Source organism: Pseudochaenichthys georgianus, chromosome 14, assembly GCF_902827115.2.
Source record: "Pseudochaenichthys georgianus chromosome 14, fPseGeo1.2, whole genome shotgun sequence".
Lineage (NCBI taxonomy): Eukaryota > Metazoa > Chordata > Actinopteri > Perciformes > Channichthyidae > Pseudochaenichthys > Pseudochaenichthys georgianus.
Window position 1 is genome coordinate 26,794,077 of NC_047516.1, and position 22,279 is coordinate 26,816,355.

At 41.0% G+C, this 22,279-nt stretch overlaps 1 protein-coding gene across 1 annotated transcript in view; it reads left to right on the top strand.

The window, feature by feature from the left end:
* The window catches only part of atp2a3 (ATPase sarcoplasmic/endoplasmic reticulum Ca2+ transporting 3), a 66,435-nt gene extending 44,358 nt beyond the window's left edge, over positions 1-22,077 (top strand). The window contains exons 9-21 of the mRNA XM_034099412.2: positions 3,853-3,941; positions 4,814-4,916; positions 5,664-5,795; positions 8,228-8,344; positions 8,440-8,658; positions 9,549-9,884; positions 11,206-11,426; positions 11,515-11,717; positions 13,667-13,752; positions 14,092-14,225; positions 15,393-15,510; positions 17,307-17,424; positions 17,712-22,077. Coding sequence (XP_033955303.1) covers positions 3,853-3,941; positions 4,814-4,916; positions 5,664-5,795; positions 8,228-8,344; positions 8,440-8,658; positions 9,549-9,884; positions 11,206-11,426; positions 11,515-11,717; positions 13,667-13,752; positions 14,092-14,225; positions 15,393-15,510; positions 17,307-17,424; positions 17,712-17,755 — 1,920 coding nt within the window. The 3' untranslated portion in view covers positions 17,756-22,077. The remainder of the gene's footprint in view (positions 1-3,852; positions 3,942-4,813; positions 4,917-5,663; positions 5,796-8,227; positions 8,345-8,439; positions 8,659-9,548; positions 9,885-11,205; positions 11,427-11,514; positions 11,718-13,666; positions 13,753-14,091; positions 14,226-15,392; positions 15,511-17,306; positions 17,425-17,711) is intronic.
* Positions 22,078-22,279: the final 202 nt, after the last annotated feature.

The window sequence follows — 22,279 nt, forward strand, 5'->3', positions numbered from 1 at the left end:
ATTAGGAGAGTGAACAGAAAGCAGAGAGGCTGATCCAAATGAGATAAACATTAAAGGTCACATGTCATGGCCATTTCCACTGATCATAATTCCATTGTTGTGGTCTACTAGAATAGATGTATGCTGTGCAATTTTCCAAACTCACATTGGTTTCGCATACAGCATCTCTGTAAAGTATGTGTATTCACTCTCTCCACTAAACGGCTCGCTGCAGCTTTCCCCCCCCTCCCTGTGAGCCCAGTGTGCTCCGATTGGTCGGGACCAGTCGGGACGTTGTGAATCGCGCTGAGCTCCGTGGAGGTGTGATTTCCTTGTTTAGCGATACACAGCGAAACACAGCCAAACTCACCCTGAGCACACACAAAGTCACAGCCGAAGTAAAAACAATAAGTGTGGCTTGATATTGAGTAAGAAAAAGGTTGATAAACGCTGTGAGAATGGGTCTGCAGAGAGAATTTCGCCGCGATCCCAACTGTCTGTTATCAGCCTGCAGCCAGGGAGGAGAAATCAGCAGAGCTGCGTGTGTGTGTGAGGAAGTCCGTGGATTGGTCAATTTGGACCAATCAGCGGGGGCTTAACGTAACGGCTCCGCGGACGTAACGTAACGGCTCCACGGATTGGTCCATTTCGTTCCGGGGACGACATGACATCATGATGTACCCGGAAGAATCAAATGGACAGTGACGTATCTCCAACGAGGCGTTTTGGGGAGGTATTTTCTGTTTTAGAGTTTTACTCCCTACATGGTGTACTTTGAGGATTTTGACTCTGCACACCGTTTACATGCATAAAAACCTTCATAACACACAAGGGGACGGGCAATAACCGGAAAAGCATGACATGTCACCTTTAACACTCAGTTTCATTGTTGATTGATTGTTGCTCTATTTCTAATGCAAACGTCCGTGTTCCAACTAAATCTATAATCTCCCCGAGGCTAAAATCATGATTCAGTAAGAGCGTTATTTATAACTGAGTTCAGGAATAATTACTCTGTTAAAAGCCGAAAACATGGCTTTTAGGTTCATGTGCCAGAGGGAAGACAGCTAGCTCCAGATTTTGTATTCCACGCACACACACACACACACACACACACACACACACACACACACACACACACACACACACACACACACACACACACACACACACACACACACACACACTGATGGGAGTAGAGAACCAAGTTTAACAAAATAGCTACTTCTTTAATTATTTTATCTGTCAGATTTAATGGAATCTCAAACAGAGTCAAGCGAGGTCGTAAGGATGTTTCAATCGGTGTTTGTGTGCGCGTACTCTTTATATTACTTCAGTGTAGAGTTATTAAAAAAAACGAAATAATGGAGGTCAAGGGAAGTCATTTAACCTTTGAGTAGTTTATGTACATCATTCAACTGTTTAGATGCAGAGAGGGCCTTGGAAAGTGAATGGTGAAGACTCATTATTTTTAATCACCAGCCATACATTCACTACTTGTTTTTTTTAAACATATATTAGCATAAGAAGTGTATCACCCTTCTTTGGGGTATTTGAGGAAAAAGATATGCCAACAAAGCGAAACCTTTGAGAAGCAGGAGCTCTGGGACTCATGCTTTGTTTTCCTGCAGTTTACCGGAGCATGTACGGTAGTGTGAATGATTGATGAAGTTTGTGAACTCCCTCGTTTCCTGCATGTTTAGAAACGCTAAAGAATTGGTGAAAATAGTACAGAGACTGCTGGGGGGATGTCTTGAGTCTGCTTACACCAGATTTCTTCGGCCGCAGTTTGAACTCAACCTCCCCGGTGACTTTCTCTCCAGCCCGCAGAGCCCCTTCTGTTTACAGACAGTTTTTCATAATTAGGGATGGAACAACATGGCATGTTCTTACAGATCACAATGAAAGCACCCACAAAAGTGCACCTTGTGGAATTTCCATTATCGGGATACATGTGCATTTTTCTCAACAGCAACAGAAAAGGCTATCTAGCTTGTTATGGATTAGCAAGTAAAAAAATAGAGCCGTCAATACGAAAAATGTATGTCTCCGGATAAAAAATACACAATTGAGCATTTAAAAAAGAAAATCACTTATCGTTTATTAATGCATGGTGAACTTAAGGTACTGTAATGTGTATTACCTTATTTAAGATTCTTCTTTCCAAAAAAGGGAAGTGAGTGATATCTAAGAGACTGCAACGCCAAAGACTGGAAGTCTCTGCAGAGAGTGGTCAGGACAGCAGAGAAGAGCATCTGAGTTTCTCTCCCTCCCATCAGAGACACCGCTCACAAACGCTGCCTGACAAAAGCCCAGAACATTTTTAAAGACCCCACTCATCCTCACCATGCTCTGTTCTCCCTGCTGCCCTCCGGCAAGAGGTTCCGCAGCATTAAGAGCAAAACAGCCAGATTCTGTAATAGCTTTTCCCCCCAAGCCATCAGACCGCTGAATATTAAGTAGACCAGTAACACAGAGATTACATTACGCTGTGTAAAGAGCACATATTTGTTATATAGTGTCTATTTTATTTATATGTATAGTAAGTCTTTATATTTTAAACACACACTTTATCTTTAATTTTATCAGCACCACGTCACTATTATTTATTTATATGTACAATTTTAGCAAGTTTTTATATTGTCCTGTTCCTGTAAGCCAGTACAACGAAATTTCGTTTTAATAGTGCACTCTGTGTCTTGTTGAAATGACAATAAAGTATGTCTATGTCTGTGATGCAATACAAATATAATTGTCTTAAATCTAGGATAAAGTGACACCAGTTGAGTTATAAGCATATTTTGATAGGTTAAGCAATAATAATTAGTCTTCTGTGAGCAGCGTCCTGCTCTCCAGTATTTACACAGGACGCAGCCTAAGCTGTGTATTTGAAGTGTTCTGACACCACGGGCCGTGTGATGGTACAGCAGAGGCAGTACACCACTCTTGGCAGCCCGAGATGTTCTTACATCACCCCTACCATTCCACGTTGGCATACTGACAACAAAGGTGTTATGTTACCTGTGTGGGCAACTCAAGGACATGCCCACACTTCAGAGCTGCCCACTCGAATAACATCATAAAATCACACTCTCGATGTTTAACATTGATCTTTAGTTCAACCCCTTAACTTTTAACTCTCTGAACCCAAAGCAGTTCAAGGGTGTTTTTGGCTCTTGTTATATTTTATTTACTTTGGTCATCTATTCATTGAAATATTTGAAATGCATATATGAGTCCTGTACCTGATGAGAGATGAGGAATGCTTGTGCAGTTTTGAGAAGTTATAATGCCAGTAATCAACACTTATGTTTTGTTGATCATTTATTTAAAACATTTCAACCCGACCACGGATAAGCGGGAGAAGATGGATGGATGGATTTCAAATGTTTACAACTTCTTTACGGACAACCCCCCTTTTCCTTCTGATCTGGGATTTTTCTTTTTGTCATTTCACTGTAGTTTTGGTATTTTCTTAAACATGGTGTTCAGCGTTTGAATAAACACCCTACTATTTGTTCTGCAAATGAAAGGTTAAGGTCATAAAGAATAAATGCATCTTTCTTCTTAAATTCAATGCTAGTTACTATTTATCTTATTCTGCTACAGCCTTACTGCTCCTGATTGGCTTATGTTGGCTAACGTTAGCCATTTACTTATATTCCAAAGTTATCCTTTGTGTCCAAAGCATATAGTCTCACTTGCACTCAATTTGAGGTGAAGTTTATATAACAAGGGAAAAGTTTCCTTTATAGTAAATAGTTATTAGAGTCCTTTACCATGCCAGGACTTTGACTATTTGACTACCTGCTCTGAAGCTTTGTATAATCATCTAACTATAACGCCTTTTTGTTTTTTGTTTCTCCTCTCCAGATGTTCGTTGCAGACAAGGTGGAAGATACAAGCTGCAGCCTCCATGAGTTCAATATAACTGGATCTACATATGCCCCTGAGGGACAAATGTGAGTGTCACAGCTTCAACAAGTATTACTTCATGTAATAGTCTGTCAACCTCATAATGTGAAAAATATGTGTTTACTTTTCAAATGTTACCAAAGCCAATTTACACTACTAAACTCAGAAGGCCATCTCCTTTTTATGAAAACGCCTGATGCTTTTTCAAAACAAGATACATATTTCGACAAACTGAAATGTGTTCTGTGGAGTACCGTTTGTAACATCAGTGCTAATGATTACCAACAAATGTGTTTAGCTGTGCTTTATTTGTTGCTATGGCAATTTCAGCAGGGACACAGTAAGTAATCCTAGATGGTATTATGGTTTCATATAACCAAAGGGAACAATAATAACAATGACAGTCACTTTAAATGTTTTAGAGATTCAGATTTTCAATGATGTGTTATATCAGAATACATATGATAATAATACTTTTGAAATAATAGAAGAAGTGGAGTGTTACAGGTAGGTAGCTGGTTATTATGTAAGAGAAGGGTTCCACAGGTCATTGTATATGCATGTTAATTTCGCCGTTTGCTCGAGTACAGCATTGTGACTCTGCATGAACCTGTCGATTTCATAACAGCACAGTGTGGGTTACTGTGTGGGAGCCTCGCTAGCAACAGTTGCAGTCTTTACTGGGAAGAGATCCATGGTCGTCATGCAATCAGCACTGCTTGTCAACACACACACACACATACAGTTTACTACTGTTCAACCACGAAGGCAACTTTGGAATGCTAAACAACTTACCGTCTTCCCCACTCATAAATATTGATTGGGGTATTGTGTCTGTGTGTAGCGAAGTGTGAAGTGTTTCTCCCCTGTGTTTTGCTGTTGTGAGTGACGTTTCTGTGTGTGTGTGTTTTCCTCCCAGACTGAAAGGAGACAAGCCTGTCCAGTGCGGAGACTTTGATGGACTTTTGGAGTTGGCCACAGTGTGCTCAATGTGCAATGACTCTTCACTGGACTACAATGAGGTAATTGACATAAAACACACACATGGATAATTGTAGCACATTTTTAAGCCATTGTGCATCCCTTTGGAAACAAAAGTGCCCTGATGTACTTGGAGGAGAAAGTGTATGTGGGCAAAAAACTCCCAAATAAATATTATATAATAGTATTATTTTTCTATTGTGCTGAGTAAAATCTTTAAACCAACAGTAGTCCTGATCATAACGGTCAAAGTTGATAAATGTAACCCTTTAATAGATGAAAAAGAAAAAGTCAAAAATGACCTTTGTTATGCTTAGGGGGTTTTCCCTTTCTTTTGTTGTTTTATATAGGTTTGTGTGCATGTAGATAGTCTGCAAAGCTGTTTCTCTTTATCTTTAGCTATTTTTTCTCTTTGCTTTTGAAATGCTTTTTTCCCCTCCTAGTCATCACCATGGTATCATGGTACTTATGCTGAGGAGTGATAAGGCTCTTCTCAACTTCCATGCATTCCCCCACACTCGTTGTTTCTGTTCTGTAGGGGTCATTTTGTCACCAATGTTGTACTATTTTGTATAAAGTAAGTTAGTGGGAGATCAAAACTTGTTTAAACATGAGTGGTTTATTGCCGCATCTCAGAAACAAACGATGAGTGATCCTGGTTCATCCCACCTACACTTTGCATGTAGGACTTAACATGTGTGGAGGCAGAAGTAAACAACCTATCAATCCTAAATGCTTACTGTATAACTTGGCTTCTATAAAACAGTTGGCATGTTTGTCTCCCGCAGGCCAAAGGGGTGTATGAGAAGGTGGGTGAGGCCACAGAGACGGCTCTCATCACCCTGGTGGAGAAGATGAACGTCTTCAAGACTGACCTGTCCGGAGTCAGCAAGGTGGAACGTGCCGGTATCTGCAACTCGGTGAGCTACATGTGTTTGTCTGTGTCAAAAAGGACTATCCACCGACTTACACCATCACAGTCTGTATTTAGGTTTTGGGGATTACTGCCGCTTGAGAAAAAGTTGTATAAGTCTTTTAAGGCTGCACAACATCTGATAAATTGCCTCATTTGATTGCGTCAGATACAGAAGTCCTGAGAGGCGAGTGAGAAGACAAATAATTCTGGTTACATATGTTCTAAGTCTAATAGTTTTTTTCCCCCTATGTTTGTGGCTTAAATTGACAGGTGACGAATAGATTGTCCTGATCATATTTCTAAGTTCCTTTTTTGTTCAGCTGTATTATGTGACAGTCCTAGTTAGAACGTGTGGTAAAGGCGTACTTCACAACAAACACATACTTTTCCCCTGATTTTCACAGATGGAATTCAAAGAAACTTGCTAAATTATTTTGGCAAAACCCTTTTCGTTTAAGGCCATATTAGCCGCTACTAGCATGACGCAACCAAATATTTCCCCCCTTCCACTATGTTTAAGTTGCATTGTGGGTAATGTAGGTGCCAGGTTTTTAAAATAAATATTTTAAAAAACAATTTCCATTTTATATCAGTGTAATGCTAATCTGTGCCACACTTCTATTCTCCAATCAATTGCTCATTATAACATACAGTATGCTGCCTTGACGCGGGATGACATAATGACCTAGTATGCCCCTGGTTCTTCATATTTGTGGTAGATTATTTTACATTTTAGTATTTTTTTTTATGCCGAGTGACTTGAAATGAGATGAGTCAACAGGTTTAGAGTTTGCAGCCTAACTCCAGGGCTATTTAACAAAGCACATGGTTGTTGATGGACATATGTTTGACTTCAGGGTGTGAACCTGTGTGTTTGGTTATGAGTTAAATATTTAAAATGTAATTTACAACAAGCTGTAGAGACGGCATGCCTCCCTGCTGCTTACTGGCTGCAGCTTCTCACAAATAAAGTGCATGAGCCCTGCTAAAGAGACCCAGACGTAAGAGGTGAGTCTGACCTGTGCAAGAGAGCATGTTTTGGTGTCTGAGAGACCCATGCATCACTGAGGGATCTGGCAACAAATGTGTGAAGGTCACCTCTGGTTTCAAGTATTTTCACTCCTACATTAAGGTCGTTCAATCCAGTTGTAGTCACTTTCAGGAGGAACAAAGCTTGTCAGTGACAAACCATACAAGTCAGAAGGGCAGAGAAGCAGAAGTATGATATAGGTCTAACAATGACATGCATCTTTTAGCACATGAAATTCAGAGGAGATGACCTTCCAAATCTCTGCTGCACGTACACGGCTAGAATAGACGGTTGAAAGTAATTTCAGAATCCAGATGGTCTCCCTGTTTGATGAAGAGAGAAGGTTTGTCACATTTCAGGACATCCATCAGAAGTCCCCTGACAGTGTTTGTACATCTCAGTCGGACACCTTCCAGCTCCTCAGGGTTAATGGGATCAGCTCAGACTCTGAACGAGAGGGACACCTAGTGGTAGAAAGACAAACAGGACATTAAGTGCAGATAATGTGCAGGGAAGGGGGGTGTTTGTAGGCATGTGATCCTCAAGTGAACCTACAGTATGTTCAAGGCTCGTTGGTTGCTAGAAAGCCTTGAAAACACTTTAGTGTGGTGTTTACAAGGTTTGAAGCGTAGATTTTGAAGAAAGCGCTTGAAAATGCTTGGAATTGCAATACTTTTATAAAGAATCCATTTCTGCCAAATAGCTCCTATTTGTTGATATTGTCACAAATAAAATGATTGCAGTGTTGTTGAACTGGACTAAATTATATTTATATAGTGCTAGTTTTTTTTCCTCCATATTTAGAAATAGAGGAAGGAAGAATAGTAGGAGCGCCATATGATAATGCAGTCCAGTACAGCACCACTACCAACTATGACCTCAACGCTTAACAATTGATTTAATGAACACTTCCATGACATTTAAAAAAAAAAAACTAGGAATTTGGGGAATCAGGAAAGTAAGCTTTAAAGCAGAACAGTTGTATTGGATTGTATAGATACCAATGAGGTTGCCACTGATGTATGAACTGCATATAAATGTAATTAAGCACAATGTAAGGTGCTGGAAAAGCTAGAATTTGACTTTGAAAAATATGTATCAACCCTGTATTTTGGTATTTCTTCCCATTAGCATTTAGCTCTAATTGTACATAAACCTCCAGTAGTTATTCCTAACCATCCTCAGCCAGGTCTACATTATCATCATGTGCTGTTGTACACAGACATCTGAGGCGGCAGGCAGACATCCAGACAAGATGGTTGAGTGCTTTGCCTGAAGAGTCATTCATCAGCTGTCAGCAGCCTGCTCACTGGCCTGACAGCTGCCCACAGATTCAGCTGCTTAGCTCCAGCTCTGGCTCTCTTCTTCTTTTCTTCTGTAACATGTCCCTATTCTTCATCCCTCAGGTGATCAAGCAGTTGATGAAGAAAGAGTTCACTCTGGAGTTCTCTCGTGACCGCAAATCCATGTCTGTCTACTGCACCCCCGTCAAGCCAGGGTCCCAGAGCAAGATGTTCATCAAGGCATGAACAAATAATATAACCAATAAACAGAGAGACTTTCATCATTTGTATTTGTTGCTTTCAGGGCTTGATGTTGTTCTCTCTCCTCCCCTCAGGGGGCTCCAGAGAGTGTGATAGAGCGCTGTCAGTACCTGAGGGTGGGGACAGGGAAGGTCCCGCTGACCGACGCCTTGAGGGACCAGCTGCTGTCTAAGATCAGGGAATGGGGGACGGGCAGGGACACACTGCGCTGCCTGGCCCTGGCCACTCGTGACGTCCCGCCACGCAAAGAGGACATGGACCTGGAGAATTCAAACAAGTTTGCAGGTTATGAGGTACAGCGGAGGTGACATCTGATGCTTATCTTAGGAATCCAAGTTGGTCAAATAGGCTCATTTGGTGACACACCACAGGCAAAAACATGCACTGGTCAGTTTCAGAGATGAGAGTTGCTTCTTCCTTGAGACTTGTGAAATCAAAACATCCAAAATACACATTTAGGTGCTCATTTAACTACACTATGCATTTGTAGATCTGTCCTAAATTCACCTAAGTGAGCATTTGATAAGGCCTCATCTGCATGTTTCAACAACACCTTTTAGAACACCGGTTATTAAAACAAGTATTGTACTTAGTAATGAACTGTGGAAGTTTTATCATATCCTTTAGTATTTTACACAATTTGCCTGTTGTGTCTTTTCCTACTGTATAGTCATACCAACAATTAAATAAATAAAAGTTTAATTATATATATATATATTCTAAATGTCTATACAGAGGGGTTTGTTCATCTATTATCCATAGCATATTAAACATAACTTTTTATTCTTTAAAAACATGTAGAAAATGGAATGTAATAATAAACATTTCAGAAACATTGTCATGCATAATATATATAAATATAATTGATCAACCATGGAAGTATCATGGTGAGATGTTTTAGTTTACCCTATTCACAGATAGTGTCCTCTTTGCTGCCGTCTGGTTTTCGTTTGACAGCAGTGAGACAATCTTTCCACTGAAAGCATAACCCTTCTACTCTTGGTTCTCATTCCCTGAAACCGTTTTTTGTTGCATCGAAACTAATCAGTTTGATGATTTCAGCAGCAATACAACAAATACAAATAATGTGAATTCCATTTCTGAGGATTCGAGGTGAGATTCGGTTTTCTGATAGTCCTGTTCCACCTAATCCTCCTCTCTTTTCTTTTTTTTTCTTATTCAGTTGGGCCTCACATTTGTTGGCTGTGTGGGCATGCTGGACCCGCCCAGGAAGGAGGTGATCGGTTCAGTGAAACTGTGCAACGAGGCAGGCATCCGCGTCATTATGATCACGGGAGACAACAAGGGCACAGCTGTGGCTATCTGCAGACGAGTTGGCATCTTCGGCGAGGATGACGACGTGACCGGAATGGCCTACACGGGGCGCGAGTTCGATGACCTCACGCTGGAGGAGCAGAGAGAAGCCGTCAAACGGGGGCGATGCTTCGCCCGCGTGGAGCCAGCTCACAAGTCTAAGATTGTGGGATTCCTGCAGTCATTCAATGAGATTACTGCCATGGTGAGCGAAGGGGGGGGATGCCCTTGTGAATTTATAGTGTGCATCTATACTTTTTATCCTACACCCACCCCTTAAACTATACATTTTCTTTACTTCCTGCTAATTAAATCATTATACATTTAATAAGTTTCTTATTAATGGAAGAACTAAGAGATTAGAAAGAAAAAATAAGTCTGATTCCATTTTTTTTTAAGCTCCTGCGTTAATGAGGGAGGAACAATTTTAACAAGATAATTGTTCATCGTTCCTTTGTTTCATCAGTGAAAAAGGAGGAGAAAATACCGGGTATTTTTTTTCCATCTCGACTCCCAGGGCTCCGTACTTTACGCCTGTTGCAAGACAGAAAAACAAAGCATTTCCCACCTTCCTCTGGTTGTTGCGTTGTCTGAACGACTGGTGGAGAATGCATGAGAAGAGGCCAGTGAGGCGGGACATGTTTCAGGTCTCTCTGAGGCTGCTCTCTCAAACACTGCTATCAGAAGCTGTCATCTCCAGCCCGCTCCGCTGCATCCTATCTGACACATGTCTCAGAAGACGGGTGATCGGAGGGGAAGATGGGAGGGAGGGAGACAGCAATATCACCATTTGCCTGTCAGACTAACTCTACCATTCACAGCGGTCTAACGCAGCTTTAGGCCCTGTCGTGACAGATTAATATATCTCACTTGCTCAGCTCTTGATTAATCTTGTCTGGATCTGACACGATAATGAGACGTTGTGTGACAACATAGTCGTTAGCTTTCATCGCCGTTAGTCTCTGTTAAAAGTGTTATCGCCCCTGAAAATGTGGGAATGAAAAACAAGTTGAGGTTAGAATAGTAAAAAATATATATATATATGTTCCCTCAAAAAAGACCCTTAAAAGAAATGTATTCAAAGGTTTTCTCCAGAAAAGGTCCATTTGTTATACAAGATTACTTTCTAAGCAGTTGCATTTTTGGGCCATTTTGGGTTTAAATACTATTCAGAGAAGAAAAAGTAGAACTTCCGAGATTAAAGTCGTGCCTTTTCGAGAATTTCTTTTTAGATACTCTCTGAAATTATGTAATCATACATTTGCAAGATAACAAATCTTGTTATTTTGTAATATTGACCATTTCACTTTTGCATTGGTGAATCAGTCTTATATAATGACATTTTTTCCTGCTCCCCCTTCCATCTCCGGAAAATCTGATTCCATTTCCAAATAAAGTTGCCGTCTGAGAGGAAGTCATTCATTTTTAAATAATTGGTCTTTTCTGCAATTGTTTTGGGATTATTGACAGAATCAGGAATCGAATACAAGTCAGGTTTTCTGAGGATTGATCTTTTGTGGTCCCAGACAGGAGATGGTGTGAACGACGCCCCCGCCCTGAAGAAAGCCGAGATCGGCATCGCCATGGGCTCCGGCACAGCGGTGGCCAAGTCAGCGTCTGAGATGGTGCTCTCTGATGATAACTTCTCCACCATCGTGGCTGCCGTAGAGGAGGGCAGAGCCATCTACAACAACATGAAGCAGTTCATCAGATACCTCATCTCCTCCAACGTGGGGGAAGTGGTCTGGTGAGGAAGAGGAACACGCTGAGATATTATCTTCACGTCGAGTCTGACGTCATCAGCTGATGTTGGTTTCTCCTCACTCTCTCTCCAGCATCTTCCTGACAGCCATCCTGGGGCTCCCTGAGGCTCTGATCCCAGTGCAGCTGCTCTGGGTGAACCTGGTGACTGACGGCCTGCCAGCCACCGCCCTGGGCTTCAACCCCCCAGACCTGGACATCATGGACAAACCCCCCCGCAACCCAAAGGAGCCCCTCATCTCTGGCTGGCTCTTCTTCAGATATTTGGCCATTGGAGGTATGTTTAGCTCTGCTGTGATTTGATGTGTGATTATGCATTTTCTCACTATAGATAATGAATTGACATAAAATGTATGTATGAAAGTAAAACTAGAATTGCAACTGGCGAGCATAGACCTCTGCAAATGCCAATACTGCATTTACATCATCAACAGGTGTTGCCATTTCCTGTGTTGGGATTAAGATTTCAGTGTGTGATTAGCTTCAAGTTATTACTTGGAAGCAATGAAACAACACAGATGATACTAAGAACATGTGTTATATTTCATTGATCAGAAAGTATAACATAAGATGTTAATATCTGTTTCTGAGTTTGGGAATTTCCCTATCTGGAGAAAGGATTTCTGAAGATTCCCCACACAACATAAATGCCACACAAATTAGGGCTGTGCTATTATGGCAAAAATCATAATCACGATTATTTGGGTCAATAATTAATATCACGATTATTTTTGACGATTATTATTAATATGATAAATACTAATAAATTAGACCAAAATAAATTAAATCAAATATGATGCAGTGCACTGTCACAGCCTACTGAAAACTCCTTAACATATAGCCAACATGTTGGTAAAACATATTCAACATATTCCACTCAGTTAAACGTTGAAGGCTGGCCAACCGTCATGGTCCAGAAGTAACAGGAAATAAATGTTGAACTACAATTTAAGACCAAATAAAAATGTTTAGGCCACCATGGCAAATGCTGGTAGGGCTGCTCATGTCATCTCTTAAAGATGTTTTGCAAGAAACACCAGCCTGTTGACATGGTCTGGTTTCAGAGATGAGCGCCTGCAGGTGACAATATTGCCACCTGGACTGAAGACCCTCAGCCACGCCCCGACACATGGGGTGACGCCGGCCAATCACAAAGCTTTGATGCGTTCAAGTGCATTATTCTGGCACAGCAAGATTATGTTACAGGACATTAACGATAAAACAGAATATGGTTGTTCTATTTTTAGACACATCTCGCGATCGACTGGTTGGGCACCCCTGGGCTAGACTACTACTTTGCTACCACAACAGACCTATGGTCTAGCCTAGACCATAGGTCTGTTGTGGTAGCAAAGTAGTCAGCTGAAGCCACATCTCTCTCAACTTCCCCACGGTATTTGTCATATAGTGCAGGCAGCGCAGACCTGCTGAAATAATACCGAGACGGCATCGCGTAACGCTTGTCCAACGTGTTGACAAGTTACCAGGGCTTAAAGCCCTGGTTGCTAACAGTGCCAACTGGGCACATATCTTTAGCGATGTGAAATGTGTAATGGCAAATAGTGGAAATAGTTTTACCCTTCTTTTTAACGAGTTGCTGCTCTTGTTCTGACATCTTCGCTCGCGCTGAACACTCACAACACATGTCACTCCCACGTGGCCGAGTGGGCTTTTAGGGAGGGGCGAACACGCAACCAGCAAAATAATCGTATTATGTCAATTATGCTGTTTTCATAATCGTCGCAAGCCGTAATCGCGATTAAAATACGATTAATTGCACAGCCCTAACACAAATGCTATAGCGGTGTTCATGAGACTGATAATGGAATGCGTTCACCTTGGACCATGCTTCACACCTCCATCCTTTTTAAATACAACTCAGGCTAGTTGTTTTTCAGACAGACCTACTAAACGTAACTTCTTGTCAGAGGTACATTTTGTGTGCGGCACACCCTTGCATTTCCAAAAAGATTCTATTTAGCACAGCCTTAGCGTCGATGGACATCTGTCAACCTTCTACAATGACACATGGACTACGTAAAAGCAGCAGCTACTAGCATAATAATGCTAACTGCAGCTACACATAGTTAGCTCTTGCAGTTAACAGACATCCAAGGTTAAAAGCACACAACCCATAAAAACCCTTGTTCTTCCTGGGAATAAACTACATCTATCTAGTCATTTTAGATTTACATGTAATTTTGTTTCTGACTGTGTCTCCTGTAGGATATGTGGGTCTTGGAACAGTAGGCGCTGCCACATGGTGGTACCTGTATGATGAGGGCGGCCCACAAGTGTCCTTCTATCAGCTGGTGAGTAGCACAACACTCTGTCTAAATGTATTAGCACCAGCGCAGTCCAGTCCTCAGAATATAGATTTGTATCTATTATGACATACAGCCCTTCAAACTTAATTTACAAAACAGCCACTGTTGATGGTAATGATTAGGCCTGCTCCCAGTGTTAACCAAAATAGAAATGGAAGTAAGACCCATGTGGTTTGGTACACGCAGAGTGGGAACAAGGCCAAGGTTCTGCAGCTGTTAACCCATCAGATCTCAGCTCCATCAAACCAGGTCGCAGGGTTCCTGCTGCGGACATACACACACGTGCACACAGACACACTCACTCCTCTGTCTGTCTCTCTACAGAGACACTTCATGCAGTGCACTGAGGATAACCCCATGTTCAAGGGAATCGACTGTGATGTGTTTGAATCCCGCTACCCCACAACCATGGCCCTGTCTGTGCTGGTCACCATCGAGATGTTCAACTCACTCAACAGGTCGGTCGTCTTTCGTTATGATGTGGAGGGTAAACACTCCTTAAATGTCAACGCTGTCAGATTTCAGTAAAAAAGAAGACTCACTGTTGTCGTCCAGCTGACAGAATTAACCAACTTTCTTAGCATGAAAAACGCATCCATCACAAACATCTACTTATTTCACTGCTGAATGAATAGTTGGCACTTTTTGAAATGGGTTTGAATGAGGTGCTTGGTATCTTACGTACATTAGATGAGAGTTGGCACACCCCTCAGTTTGGTAAAAGAGATAGGAATACTAGCAGGGTATTAAATAAATATATTTTTTTAGAGGCACAGGCAGCATTAACATTTATTTTGCTACCTTAAAAAAGCCTGCTATTTTTTCCATCTGTTCTTTTCAAGGCCACCAAACTCCTTTGACAGAAACACAACATTTACCTTGCAAAAAAACCTTGAAGTTCCCTGTCTATTGCTGCTACAGTTCATTTGTTCATGTTATTGTGTGGCTTTGGGGAATCTTAACTAACCCTTTGAAACACCAAAGTCATAAAAACACATAAACAAACTAACTAATAAACAAACTAACTGATAATAAATAACTTGTTTTCTAAATTGAGGCTGGTACTTTTGTAGATAGCACAGATAGTTGCTTCGCTTTCGGAAAGTCAAGGTTAAAATAGTTTAACATAGCTCAAATACATTTTGCAGCTGCAGTATTTCATTGCTTCGGTTCTGTTCTCATGACTTCAAATGTAAGGACTTTTATAAAACTCCTTAACAAATCTGCATTTAGCGATTGTGGTAATGGTATTAAGCTTAGCCACACATCTTTAAAAACTTGAATAATGCTTTTTTGGGGAGGCAGAAAATAAAAGGCACAGTGGTATGAAGGGGGAAATTAAGCTTTTTTGCCAGGATTGCTCATGGTGCAAGTCTGTCAGTAACTCCTTATAGAAATACATAGTAATGTCTTATTCAGGAAAGAATCTGAGAAAGGGAAGGTTGAAATTAAGGGCTGCATGACATGTTTACATGGATACTATCGCCCATTCTGAGAACTTAATGATTGCTTGTTACATTAATTCTAATCTGGTTAAAGACTTGTATCAACTTTTAACATCATAGAATAGCATCAATTTCAGGACCTGATAAATTGTCTAATCTATTTACATTTATCTCCGGCAGTTTGTCTGAGAACCAGTCCCTGATCAGGATGCCTCCCTGGGTCAATTTCTGGCTGCTGGGAGCCATCGTCCTCTCCCTCTCCCTCCACTTCCTAATCCTCTACGTCGAGCCTCTGCCGGTAAGAATTCAACCACATGACTCTTGGATCTATGGGGTGTTGAATGATGACATTTTTAAAAAGGCAGATTTTCCATGATATGTTTCCATGATATGTTTCCATGATATGTTTGAATGGCAAAATATACATTGAGAGAAAATTACAGTGGCCCTGAAAATGTTACTGCCCTGCAACTTGAGAAACACATGTAAAGTATAGAAGACACAACTACATACAGACTATTTAGATCTAGGAAACAGTCGGAAAGAAAATGTTTGCCACAGAAAATACAAGTTTACGAGGTTACATTTTCTAAGTAACCTTTATAAAGTGTTTGTTGTTGTAATACTGATTTTTGCCACAAGAGGCTAACCTGACTAGAAATGCCAAATTAGCAACAATTAAAATATAATTTATTGCCAAAAGAAAGACATGACGGTAATGTTAATAACTTTCGAACCCACACTAAATGTACCTTGTGTTTAGAGTGCATCAAGAAATTAAAACTCTGGAAGAAAAATGTGAATGGAACAACACCATAATATCCTGACGACAACAACACAAACCAATTCACCCGCAAAAAACGCTTTTACTGAGGAAATAAAAGAAAGACGATTTGTGCATTTCTTATTTTTTCCACCTGTATTCAAGTCATGACCCAAGGTGGGTGGGGGGGGGGACACCAGCCTTTTTTTGCTTGCCATTTTAATGTATTTTGCCACTTCTTAGGGCCTCCGTAGAACGCAACCTAATACAGACAAACAAACGCTACTGTATACAGGAAAACTGCAAGTCATGCAAAACTGCAAACGTTCCCAAGGCAGGGCATGTTCTTCGCATTTAAGTCTCCCCAGGAAACTTGTTGTTTTGCAGCAGAAAAGTCTTCATTACAGTGTCGGCTGTGCTCAGCATCTATTTTACTGTTAAGACTAGGGATGCTCCGATCGCCAATTTCGGGGCCGATCGCCGGAATCAGTATCGGCCGATACCGATCGACGATCCGATCGAGTGGGCGGGGCCTAAATGGAAGATTTAAAGTGATGTTTAAACTCAGTTAATGGGGCTCATTCACTGGAGCTTCCACAAACAACAACCAACATAATTATTACATTCAAATGAAGTACATTATTGAAGTTTACATTAACTTTGGATAATAACACGGGAGAAATGAGCGGAAGCGCTCTTTTCCTCTCTCCCTCTCTCTCCCCCCTCTCTCCCCCTCTCCTGACAGCCTGTCAGTATCTCATGCAGCTCACTGATCCAGTAATGACTGACCCGACAGTGAAGAATAAATATATTAACTAGTTTAGCTTGTTCCAGAGGTAGATAAAATAGCTAAGTGTGTTAGGTCTAACTCTAATTAGTGTGTGTTTTGCTCCGCTCACCGGTCCATCACAGCGGGCGGAGCTGCAGGATTTCTGCTTCACACACACATTGCATACCGCTATTTTACTGTCTTTTTCGGACACCTTAAAATACTGCCAGACCGGTGAAGCCATTTTGGCGAGCTTGTTTTGTTGCGCACAGAGAAAAGTGTCATGTATTTTACGTCATGCGATCTGCTATCGCGATCGGCATGTTTAGAGAGCACCGATCGATCGGTAGAGAGTGAGTATCGGCCGATCTCGATCGGTAGAGAGTGAGTATCGGCCGATCTCGATCGGTAGAGAGTGAGTATCGGCCGATCTCGATCGGTAGAGAGTGAGTATCGGCCGATCTCGATCGGTAGAGAGTGAGTATCGGCCGATCTCGATCGGTGATCGATCGGAGCATCCCTAGTTAAGACTCTCTGACTTTCTAATCCCTCTGTCCTCCAGTTGATCTTCCAGGTGACCCCTCTGCACTGGTCCCAGTGGATCGTGGTCCTGAAGATTTCCATCCCAGTCATCCTCCTGGATGAGGCACTAAAATATGTCGCCAGGAACTATCTAGAAGGTTTGTTGAGCCTGTTGGCCCCAATATGTCCACTCATAAAAATGTGGTGTGAGTGTGAAAAATGTAGAGGTGAAGTTTCTTAAATCAATGAATGTTGAACATCGGATTTGACTGACTCTCTTCTTCTCTCCTGCATTTCTACTTCAGCCTAAACTCTTTTTGTCTCACCTTCTTTGAAAAGGTACTCAACCTCTTCATGCTTTCTTCCCTCCAGTGAAAAAAGCTATGGACAAATCGCACTAGTTATTATGAACTCTAAATGTTTTATCTTTTTTTTTTTCCGGCAGGTGATGAGGAAAAGAAATACCGGAGGAGATGGAAGCGGGACTAAGTCCTCTCCCTCGACACACTCACACACTTAAACACACGCCTCCCCTCTTCCCTTTACGAGCTAGAAACCTTTTCTCTCCCCTGTCCTCGTTCCCCAATCCTGCATGTCCAACAAACACCACTGTGTGTGTGTGTGTGTGTGTGTGTGTGTGTGTGTGTGTGTGTGTGTGTGTGAGATATCGGCTCTGCTTTTTAAAGATGTCTGCTTATTGTTTTCTTGACTATACATACAGTGGTGCAGTAACTGGACTTTGGGGAGGGAGGACAGGAGAACGAGTAATAATATTAGAGGGGTCGGGGGAGGGACATTTGAAAATAGCACAGACGGAAAGAGAGACTGAGAGGCCTGCCATCAGGGAGAAGAGACATCACGAGAATAAACAAGAACGTAGGAGGTGAAAACAGCGGGATACGAGATGACCATTGTTCCAGTGTGTGTCCACTAAACAATTATCTGGAGGTACCGCCACACACACACACACACACACACACACACACACACTACTGGCCGAGAGTTCCAGGGGCGTGGCCTTATCAGCACAACAACATCGTATCTCTGGCCAGTTTGTCACAGCGCTGCTCCACCATCGCTCTTTGTCCGAAGTCTTACTGATCGTGCTTTTATGCAGATTAACTCTCTGTCTCTCTTTCTCGCTCTCTGTGGAGGAGGCAGCTGTGGGCTCGGGGTCATGACCTCATTGGGCTCCTTGAGTTGGGGTGGGAAGATTTCGCTCCACCTAAAGGTGTGAATAGCTTTACGCCGCTTCCTTCGCCTCTTAAATGGAGGAGCTGAGGTCAGCTCACAGACTTGGTAAACGTGTATAAAATACAAATAAATAAATTAAAATGTCTGTGGCACGCCTGTGTTTATAATGCATTGTAAATGACTAATGATTAGCTAATAGCACTGTATAATTATTGTCATAAGCAATCATAGACATACATTTCTACAATCTTTTATAACACAAGTATTTCATGACTAAAGTATCGTAATATTTCTGATTAACTGAATTATTTTACAAGCCCATGTCTATAATGTATTAAAGACATACATATACTGCATTTTATTTTCATACTGCACCTACTGTATGATTATAATGCATTATAACTATGGGAATTATATTACACTATGATCCTTGCAAACAAATATCAGCGACTGACTTGCAATTATGAAGTGTTATGAACCCTCAACCTAAAAAAAAATACTTTTTAATGTGTTGTGATTATTGTTATAAAGCTTTGAGTGTTTAAGTCTAATTAAACAGTGCTATTAGCAGATTATAACTCCTATAAGTGTGTTTATAATGCGGAAAAGACATGGGTGTCATAGTAAGCATTACCAAAATGTCAAATAACAACCAAACAGTAGAGTAGCTGGTCCTGTTACGCCTCAATCTAATGTCCGTCTGCTGTGCTGAGTTTTAGCTTTCAAATGTCTAAATTAAAGGCAGATCCGAACAGGGCGATGGACTTCATGACATGTTGTACATAACGATGGTCTTAGAGCATCCTGTTGTTCATCTACCCTTTTAATGTATTCAGTTGTATCTAACCCTGCACCAGTGCTAAAGTGTGTGTGCTTATAGCCTTACTTGAGTTAATTCGTCTGTTTTGATTTGATAGGCTTCTTGCGCACAGATGATGTAGTTAGATTAAGTTAAGGAATGGCAAGTAAACTGCTTGATGGTGTCACTTGGTTATGAATCATTAAGCACATGTATCATTCATGCCTTATACAGCCCACTGCACCTCCACTTTGTGGTCTAAATGAATGTGTTTCTGCTATCCTTTGATTAGCACCCACCGTCACCACTGGCACTCGTATTGCCCTGACAGGGATACTCGGGGTCTCAGAGACTCTGTCCACCTGATCTCCGGCATGTTTAATAGGATGCCTTTTTTTGTGTGCTTTGAGTGCTGCTCCTCCTGCTCTCTCAGTGCTTTAGCGACTCACTTTGGTATTGTTTTATAATGACTAAATAGTAATGTATTTGACTGAATGAACCCGCGGGGTTTGGATTGTGTCTTTAAGTCTTAATTATGGGTTTATGTGTTGGGCCATGGTGCTCTGCGGACTGGGTCAGTGGTGGTTGTGGTCTCTTTTGCTTCCATGGAGGAGAGTATGCACTTAAAAAAAAAACGGCCGCATCAAAAACGATTTAATTTAATAAAGCTACATATGAATATAGCGTTTGTCAAGGAGCATGTTTTATTTCATTTTTCTTGCTTCCAAACCTGATTTTCCACAATTTGACATGAAGCATGGTTTAGAATCCAAAGGAAAATCCATCCTTAAACACTTCCAAAATGAGCGACTATTGCTAACAGGACTGTATGTAGTTCTATTCATCTATTTTGTTGCCTGGTGATGTTTTTCCTACTCCAGGGGAAGCCAAACCAAGATGGTCTGTCTTCATCGAGTCCAATTTCCTATTCCACATGCTCTGTCATTCTTGGAAGTTCACAGAAGGACATCACTCACTTAAAGGATACCTTTTGATTTGTTGAGGTTGATTGAGAAACATATTCAAATTCAGAGTATGACCTCCTGAAAATGGCGGTGGAGATGCCCCAGATTTGGAGAAAAGTGCTTAGCAAAGTAATGTACTGATGTTGAGGATGGCAGCTGCAAAATGTATGTTAGATATCTAAAAAACCTATCGGTTTAAGTGAACGTTATTTTTAGAGTATCTTCACTGCTTTACCTTGCTGTCACACATAGCTTTCCGATGGGTAACTAAAGGAGTTATTTATGCTCTCTACAAAGCCCATTGAAAAAAAACAATAATTCGACCTTGCTGAGCACGGGAGTTGCTGGTCTATCTCTGCCTTGATCGTCAGTTCGTTTTGTGTTATTGTGCGACTTTGGCTAATCTTAATCAACCCTTTTAAAACGCCAAAGATGCACAATAACACAAACAAACTAAAGATGTATGCAGCAGTAGGCCAGAAACGTCCATGTTCTGTGAGGTAAAATTACTGTTTTTGTCAATGGAGTCTGATGGCTTTAAAGAGAGCTAATGGCTTATAATAATAGTCCCCCTAGGAAAGGGCTGTCTCACGGCAAGTTAAAGTGATGAAAATAATACAACATACACTTTGACTGATATTTTAGGTTGCTAAGACATGTTTTGCTTCTTCCTTTGTCTGCTGCAGTACATTGCTTAGCCACTTCTCCTGTCTCTTCCAACAAACTGTGGCTAATTTCCCGCCATCTACTGTAGGAAATACACTGATCCACATCCAAAATATCTTTTTAGGTTGAAATTGATTAAGCACATAGAGAAAATACACACATTATCAGACAAAAAAGGCTTTGAACATCAAGCAAAATGAGAGAAACTTTAAGGGTGGACTGTTCCTTCCAAATTTTCCAGTAAATAATAGCTTTATTTTGATTCAGATTTGTGTAAAACAGCCGCTTTTGTTTCACCACCATGACATTGGGCCACTCTGTAGACCCCCTGTCCCAGCTCTCCGCAGCTCTGTAACATTCTGGCACTCTGGCCACCAGGCGCTATAGGTCTGTATCCTTGTTATTTACTACTGAATCCTCAACTCTGTACAGAAGATGAGAAAAATGATCGCATGGAACATTGTTACTGTAATAATAACCTATACAGTATATTATATTTAATTTTTTTGATAACTTGCGTCAGTGAAACCAACTCGCAACAACACACAGAATTGCGAGAATCCATTTTCAATTTTTCTTTGAGCACATGGTATCTAAGGATCTTGTTTGTTTTGGTTTTGTAGATTAGAGCTTTTTTTCTTCATTCTTCCCATTTTGGTTTTTACAATTGCTGGGGTTTTGTGTCTTTTACTGTAGGGAGACGAATATGACGTTATGTTTAAGATAAGAGAAGAATCATGCTTTTCGCTAATAATGACGATGACGCTGATCATTCAGTGGGGGTTATCCGGTGTGAGAATGTTCAAGGGTTTGTGAATGAACTGTGTCTGGTTTACGCTGAGCGATAAGCAGTGATGAATCCTGGGTTGTGAAGTTTAATGACTGTACATTGAAGGGCTTGGTGTGGATGCAGGCTCTAGAGACCCAGGCAACTCCTAGCACGGTACTCAAAGTCCATCTGTAAAAGAATAATGCCCTTTACAGTGAAGTAGTGATCATGTTGATGCCATCTAAGCGACCGTTGCCTTTTCTGCCTGCATAGAAATGTTAACAGTCTCTAGAGCCCCAGTTCCACCTCTTGAGTTATTAAAATAATTCTCTGTATTGCCTTGTTAATATTCATTTTGGACACATAATTTTATAAATGACAAAGACGTGAAAATAAAGATAATTTATCTTGTTATTTATTCCGAGGTTGTGTTTCTTTTTGTATGTACTGGGGGTATGAAATGTGTTGTAACAAAGTACTGAGGGCCTGAGAATCAAATGAGAAGAGAAAATGTTGTGATCCAATTTCCAAGACTGATTTAACTGCTTATCACTTAAGAACCTACAAAAAAAGGGTTTGCCAGGATAACCAAATTTCGAATCTTACCCATGAGAAAATAA